General features: G+C 45.8%; 1 protein-coding gene across 2 annotated transcripts in view; it reads left to right on the top strand.

Moving 5' to 3' along the window:
• Window positions 1–8,268, top strand: part of tox2 (TOX high mobility group box family member 2) — a 75,505-nt gene that overhangs the window by 50,625 nt on the left and 16,612 nt on the right. The window contains exon 4 of one of the 2 annotated variants that reach the window (XM_043710940.1): window positions 5,297–5,548. The exons of the other annotated variant lie outside the window; for it this stretch is intronic. Coding sequence (XP_043566875.1) covers window positions 5,297–5,548 — 252 coding nt within the window. The remainder of the gene's footprint in view (window positions 1–5,296; window positions 5,549–8,268) is intronic. 2 annotated transcript variants of the gene reach the window in all.

Here is an 8,268-nt window from a genome sequence, read left to right as displayed (position 1 = left end):
CATGTGATTGGTTCAGTATCTGAGGAGCGCGTGAAGGCATGTGATTGGTTCACTATCTGAGGAGCTGTGTGAAAACATGTGATTGGTTCAGTATCTGAGGAGTTATGTGTAGATGTGTGATTGGTTCTGCTCAGTAAGAAGCCAGATGTGGTTTAGCCAGATTCTGGGTGCATCAGCATTGAAAAGGGTGACCTCTGTGATGCCCGACATTCCAAGGCTGCTTCATTCCCAATTCTGATTTGCTGTGCCCTGTCTTGTTTAGAATTAAAAACTTGGGAAGCTGCTTGAGGGAGTTCCCCTCCTGAGATATTTGGGGATATTGCCCAGTAATACCAAGTACCCAGTGGTTTCTCCCATCCATGGGCAACATGTTATAACAAGGTTAACATTTTTAACTGTGTTAAAGATCACACAACACCAGGTTATAGTCCAACAGGTTTACTTAGAAGCACTAGCTTCTGGGGCTTGTACTTCCAATTAAACCTGTTGGACTATAACCTGGTGTTGTGTGATTTTTAACTTTGTACACCCCAGTCCAACACCAGCTCCAAGACAATATTTTTAACAGTAATTAGGCACCATGCTGATTGTTTTAAAGACTGTAAGGAAAATACTGAAACACTTTCCAATTGGAATGAATCAGAGAGTGAGGTCATTATCAGTAAAGATTGAGCAGGTTAGAGAGTGTTGCGTGAGAACATTATTCTCCAGTCTCATTCACTCACCTCGTTAGAACATAAAACAGGCCCTTTGGCCCATGATGTTGTGTCGAGGTTTAATCCGAATGTAAAATACAATAACTTAACCTGTGCCCCGCAGTTGCTTAAATATCCCTAATGACTCTGCTTCCACCACCACCACTGGTAACGCATTCCATGCGTTGAATTATCTCAACAAAAAGGTGGGACATTTAATGGGTGGATCGTGTGAAACAAAGACACAGAATGAATTGGCCATTCAGCCCCTCAAGCCTGCTGCTCAGTACAGTCAGACTGTGTGAAAGTGGGTACTGCAGATGCTGGAGGTTAGAGTCAAGATCAGATTGGTGCTGGAAAAGCACAGTGGGTCAGGCAGCATCCGAGGAGCAGGAAAATCGACGTTTTGGGCTAAAGCCCTTCATCAGGAATGAGGCAGGGAGCCTCCAGGGTGGAGAGATAAATGGGAGGGGGTGGGGCTGGGGAGAAGGTAGCTGAGAGTGTGATAGGTGGATAGAAGTGGGGGTGCAGGTTATAGGTCAGAGAGGAGGGTGGAGCAGATAGGTGGGAAGGAAGATAGGCAGGTAGGACAGGTCACGGGGGCGGTGCTGAGCTGGCAAAATATATCCCTGGCGGTGTGGTCCATTTGTAGGTGGCAGAAATGTTGGCGGATGATACAGTTTATGCAGAGATTGATAGGGTGGAAGGTGAGGACCAGTGTATTCTGTCCTTGTTGAGGTTGGAGGGGTGACCCCACCACCAGGGATATATTTCCCTCCCCACCCCTTTCCGCTTTCCGCAAAGACCGTTCCCTCCGTGACTACCTGGTCAGGTCCACGCCCCCCTACAACCCACCCTCCCAGCCTGGCACCCTCCCCTGCCACCGCAGGAATTGCAAAACCTGTGCCCACACTACCCCCCTCACCTCTATCTAAGGCCCTAAAGAGCCTTCCACATCCATCAAAGTTTCACCTGCACATCCACCAATGTCATTTATTGTATCCGTTGCTCCCGATGCGGTCTCCTCTACATTGGGGAGACTGGACACCTCCTAGCAGAGCGCTTTAGGGAACATCTCCGGGAAACCTGCACCAATCAACCCCATCACCCTGTGGCCCAACATTTCAATTCCCCCTCCCACTCTGCCACTCTGCCGAGGACATGGAGGTCCTGGGCCTCCTCCACCGCTGCTCCCTCACCACCCGACGCCTGGAGGAAGAACGCCTTATCTTCCACCTCAGCACTGACCCTCCCACAGCACCCNNTTACCCCCACCTCCATCCACCTATCACACTCTCAGCTACCTTACCCCCAGCCCCACCCCCTCCCATTTATCTCTCCACCCTGGAAGCTCCCAGCCTCATTCCTGATGAAGGGCCTTTGCCCGAAACGTCGATTTTCCTGCTCCTCGGATACTGCCTGACCTGCTGTGCTTTTCCAGCACCACTCTAATCTAGACTCAGTCAGACTGTGACTGATCTTCCAGACAACCTCCTTTTCCCATACCCACTGATTCTGCCAGTTTCCTCACAGTTACCAGGCTCAGGCTTGATCAAATTCCACGGCCAGGCATCCAGCTTTCTGGGGAGAGAATGCCTAAGATTTACAAAAACAAAATTCCTTCTCATCTCAGTCAAAAATGATTGAGACAGTGACCCCGGGTTCCACACTCACCAGCAGCAAGAGTGCTACTGAATGGAAAGAGACTCTGTCATGTTTGTGCTGATCATTGAGCACCTGTCTGCTCCAGTTCCATTTTCAGCTCTTTGCTGTAATCTTGAATGCTGTGGTGTTTCAAATGCTCATCTAAATACTTCCTATCCCACTTCCATCTCGAAGATCAAGGGCAGCAGATGCATGGGAACACCACCACCTTCAAGTTCCCATCCAAGCCACTCACCGTCCTGACTTGAAAATGTATCACTGTTCCTTCAGTGTCACTGGGTCAAAAATCTGGCATTCCCTCCCTAAGGCCATTGTGGGTCACAGCAGGTGAACTGCAGCAGCTCAGGAAGGCAGCTCACCCCCAACTTCTCAAGGGCAATGGGAGATGGGGAATAAATGCTGCTGACCCAGATAGGAGTTTGCTCATTTTCCTCATGTCTGCGTGGGTTTCCTCCAGGTGCTCTGGTTTCCTCCCACAACCCAAAGATGTGCAGGTCAGGTGAATTGGCCATGCTAAATTGCCCATAGTGTTAGGTGTATTCGTCAGGGGTAAATATAGGATAAGGGAATGGGTCTGGGTGGGTTATTCTTCGGAGGGTCTGTGTGGACTTGTTGGGCCTAAGGGCCTGTTTCCATACTGTAGGGAATCTAATCTAATCTATATCCCATGAAAGAATAAAGTAGAGCTGTGCCTTTCATCCAAGTCATTGATGCAGACTGTAAGTAATTGCAGCTCTGATATCTTTGCTGTTACCATTAATTAATAGTCAGAGGGAAATGGGTCTTGGTGGGTTACTCTTCGGACGGGATGTGGACTGGTTGGGCTGAAGGGCCTGTTTCCACACTGTAGGGAATCTAATCTAATTACAGTTTGCTGACCTGAAAATTACCCATTTATCCTAACTCTGTTTCCTGTTAGTTAACGAATTCTCTATCCATGCCAATATAAATTACCCCAGCACCCTGAGTTCTGAATTAGTGTAATAACCTTTGGGAAATCCAAATGTACTACCTCTACCAGTTTCCCTTTTCCCACTCTGCTTATTGCATCCTCAAACATGATTCCCCTTTCACAAGACCACATTGTCTTTGACCCTTAACTTGAAACTCAGATTGATGACCCAATGTATATACATCACTCCCCTTACCAATAATTCACCAATAAATCCGAGCAAATCAAATCTAATGACAATTTATACTTTGAAGAAGAAACATTATATCCCTGCAGATTTACAAACGGAAAGACAATGAGGTAAGCAGCAGTTTTGTGTTCAGTGAAGCAGTTATAGAGGAGAGGTTGAGAGATTACATTTGGAGAAATTTGAAAAACCATCAGTTTGTTAATGAATCCTCTGTTACAGTGTACAGGAGATCCCTGATTTACAATCGTCCTACTTAAGAACTCTCATTTTTAAGAACAAGATCCCATAAAGGGTGTATTATTATTAATTTTAAAGATCCAATATGCAACTGCTCTCCGGTTATTTACAAATGGCAATTTTATCGTTTACTGTATAGTGTTCCAACTTGTGTACAAACCCACTTACACACGTACACAGGATCCCTTTCATAACATGGGGTCTGCCTGTACTGTGCCAATTGTAGGCACACTAATGCAAGCAAGATAACAACAGATGCATCTGCTTTGACTTCTGAGTGTAATATTCTGAAAGAAGAGGGAATCAGAGCAGTGATTGATGTTGTCAGTTAGGAAGGTGATTGTCACTGAGCTGTATAACAGCTGGGTTATGGACCGAGAGAGTGTTACATCAGAACCGTTTGCATTGATAATGCTTCAGGCTTGGATCAGAGCCTGGGCTGGAATGTTGTACATAGTTCTGACCACTTCATCACAGGATGGTCCTTGAGAGCTTACAGAGGTCAGGTATTCAGCTGGACATCAAAGGCAGGAATCGACTGTCATGAGCTGCTTCTAAAGGTGTTCAGTCTGCAGACGCCAATAAAGAGCAGATGTCAAGGTGCTGTTAGGGCCATTTTCACCACCAACGGGGGAGATACTGAAGCGAATCCAGGAACCTGTTTCCCGAGGTAAGGGATGAAAGACCACAACACAAACCCAACATTGCGGAGTCAGACTGGAGAGAGTAGAGCCTGAAAATTGTCATTTATATGAAGGGCTACAGCATTAATGATCCAGGTCTCAGGGCAGCTCAGTGAAGTAACAACAAATTATATTCATTTAGGACAGTGAGCAATAAGCTTAAACAATGAGCTAGCTCTTAAGGAGCTAGAGAGATTTAGGGACTGAGGTCTTGTGCTTAGGACAGAGATAGTGAAGGCAGGGCCATGAATAGCTCGATCGTTATAATAAGGAGCTGCTCGAAAGGTTGGAATTAGATGGTGCAGGTATCACTGAGAGTCAGTGTATTCAGGTGTGAGAAAGAAATGAGGGAACTGATGAAGGGACAGGCAGTGTGGGGTAGATCTAGGAAAGGCTAATTGTCCAAAATGTTTTTCCTAAAACCATTCTTCCAACTGCTTCCAAAACATTTTTAAAAATCGACCAATTGACTATCGATGAATAGTTTTGAACAGTTAAGTTTCACACTGGGCACGAGATCCTGTCAGATGTTTCTCAAATGCTTATCCCAATTGCAAACACATACTGCGAAGGCAAAATAGCCAATTCTGGAAACCTCTTCAGAACCTATTGTCATAGCAGCCTGAAAACTCCAAGGTAATTTCAATCGATTGAACCATCCCGAAGCCTGAGAGAGAGCACTGTAATCCCTCAGCCATCGTTCAGATAGCGACCTGGCCTCAGACAACTCTGGGATTGAGCTAGTGATCATTTTCAATATCAATTTATCGCTGTGAACTTTTTGCGATAATGATTTTTTTTTCAGAAGCATGTAGAAACTAGTTCCTAGCCCACGCAACTAATGTGCTGTTAAAAATTCATCTTTATTCTCCAGATGCATGGAATGGGTCATCCAGAGGGTCCTCAATACGATTCAGGACCTCCACACCCATTGGTCAGTCGGTCAGGAATCATGCCGCCTAGTCACATGTCTGCCATTAGCCATTCACAACTGAATGCACAGGTCAGTCTGAATGTAGCTAGGAGCGTTCTGACTCACGGCTCTCCCTCGCCCCCTGGAAGCAACTCTGCCACTCCCTCGCCCTCAAGCTCAGCACATGAAGAGGAGTCTGACCATCTGTCCAAGGTACAACTCAATCTTTGCTTCTACCTGCCTCATTCCTTTGTTCCTTAGCCACTGTGTGCATACCTGTCCTAACATCACCATGCTGAGGATATGGCATGGACAAGGCCTGCTATTCTAGCTCACTCCATAATCGAGTTCAGTCATTTCTGAATCCTTTGTAAACATCGTGAGTGTAGAATGTAAATCCCTTCTCAGAAATAAAGTGCTATAAATATTCATAATACATTAGGGTCTAAATTCCTAAAGTAGAACAGGGTTGTAGTTTCAATTACAAGGGGACACAGGTTCAAGGTGAGGAGGGGAAGGTTTACGGGAGATGTGCGAGGGAAGGTTTTCACGCGGAGAGTGATAGGAGCCTGGAACACACTGCTCGAAGAGATGGTGGAAGCAGGCACTTTGGCTACATCTAAGAGGCATCTGGATGGTTACATGAATAGGGAGGGAATAGAGGGGTATGGACTGAACAAGGGCAGAAGGTTTGTTTCCCAGTTTAGTTTGGGCATGATGATTGGCACAGGCTTGGAGGGCCGAAGGGCCTGTTTCTGTGCTGGGCATCTCTTTGTTCTTTGTTCTTTGACACATTATTTGAATAAAAGAGATTTTTTTTATGTTGTGTCTAATTTATACTGAGTAAGATGCCAGAGGTTAATGTCACAGGTTGGAACAGTTCCCATTTGGTGCTGGTAGTGAGTACTGCTGGGCTAACTCTTCAGCTGATTAGATCCACCAACTCTGACTGAAAGAACTACAGATGCTGGAAACCAGAATCAAACACAGAAATTGGTGGAAAAGCTCAGCAGGTCTGGCCTCATTTGTGGAGAGAAAGCAGAGTTACCGTTTCGGGTCCAGTGACCCTTCCTCAGAGTTCTCTCGATCCAAAATGTGAACTCTGATTCTCTCCACAGATGCAGCCAGACCTACTGAGCTTTTCTCACAATTCTTGCTTTGGTGTCATAATCATCAGGCTTTCAGATGTCGATTACTGCGGTCTCTCCTGTCAGCCCTCACCTGACCTGGATCTCACAGGAGCTGCAAGTCACGAGCTGCAGTCACTCAGAGCAGGAATGTCCTATTGGAGGGGAGCTCTGACAACATCATTAGAGTAGGAAAGGGATCCAGTGATGGAAAGACAGAGGAGGGGAAAGGGAGAGGCTAGTGCTTTCGTTTTCTTTGTTAGACATTTTAAAAAATTGTGTCTCTTTTCTCCAGTTACAAATTATTTTCTGCTGCTCAGAGAGAATTTTCTAATCTATAAGCTTCATTTATGCAAGTAGCAAATAGAGCATTTTTTTGTCAAATTCAATAAATTAGTCTTACTTTTTAGATGAATATTTGTATTTTAGCACACTAGCCAGAGTAATCTCTGTTTTAAATGGACGGCACCTTATTTTTAAACTCTAATTCCTAGTTCTGAATTCCATCAAAAGAGAAAGCATCCTTTCCACATCTGCCTGGTTAAGGGCCCTTAGTCACTCTTACTCAAGCCCAGTCTGTCCAGCCATTACTCATAAAACTCGCCCTCTCCAGATATTAGGCTGGTGATCCTTCTCTGAGCTGCCTGCAACATGTTCACGTCCTTCCCTCAATGACCCAGTCTCACTAATGTCCTGTATAACTGAAGCAGAATCTCTATTCTTCAATTCCCCTTGCAATAAGTGATAATATTCCTTTAGCTTTCTAATTACTTGCTGCATCAGCGTACTAACCATTTTGTAATTCATGCATTAGTTCACTCAGATCACTCTGTAACTCAGTGCTTTGCAATCTCACCATTTCAATAATATATTTTTTCATTCTTTCTGCCTACGTGGACAATTTCACATTTTCCCAGTTTACACTCTCCATTTGCTATGACTTTGTCCAAACACTCATAGGGTGGTTAGCATTGCTGTTTCGTAGCACCAAGGACCTGGGTTCGATTCCAGCCTTGGGCGACTGTCTGTATGGAGTTTGCACATTCTCCCCATGTCTGCGTGGGTTTCCTCCAGGTGCTCCAGTTTCCTCCCACAGTCCAAAGATGTGCAGGTCAGAATGGATTGACCATGGGAAATTGTCCATAGCGTCCAGGGATGTGCAGGTTAGATGGGTTAGTCACAGAAAATGCAGGGTTACAGGGATGGGGTAGGGGGGCAGCTCCTAGGTGGGATGCTCTTCAAAAGGTCAGTGCGGACCTGACGGGCCGAATGTCACCTGATTTATACCTCTCATTGTTTTATAAACCTCATCACCTCATGATTCTCTGCATTGACCCTCACCTGCCACCCACCTGCACCATGTGGGCAGAGACTGGGAGAAGGAAGTGATCAGATTTGGCCTTCTGTGTAATGGGTTTGATTGAGGGTGACAGGGTGAATTGAAGTTGGGGAGTGTACATGGAGCAAGAAACGAGGATAAGAAAGCACCGACCACAGTGAGGAAAGCACATGATGAATGGGGGAAGAGCAGGATAAATTAAAGTAGACCATAAATCCTTCGCATGTGCGATTGATTCAGCTCAGCTACTGGCTCAGGAGCAATGAAGATGAAGCATTAGGTACACCAGAGGAAGACAGTGCCAACCTGACATGTCAGCAACCTGGAGGCTGGGTGGTCACTACCTGTGGAAACAGAGACACAGTTTTGAAAGGCCTGCCTTTTCTGGGATTAAAATGCAATCAATGTGGCCAGCCCTCTCAGAATGGCCAGGGGTTTCTAAGAATTGCCAGGGGTTGGGGGGGATG

This window comes from Chiloscyllium plagiosum, chromosome 20, assembly GCF_004010195.1.
Source record: "Chiloscyllium plagiosum isolate BGI_BamShark_2017 chromosome 20, ASM401019v2, whole genome shotgun sequence".
Lineage (NCBI taxonomy): Eukaryota > Metazoa > Chordata > Chondrichthyes > Orectolobiformes > Hemiscylliidae > Chiloscyllium > Chiloscyllium plagiosum.
Note: the sequence above shows the minus strand (reverse complement) of the source record. Positions and strands in the feature narration are given on the sequence as shown.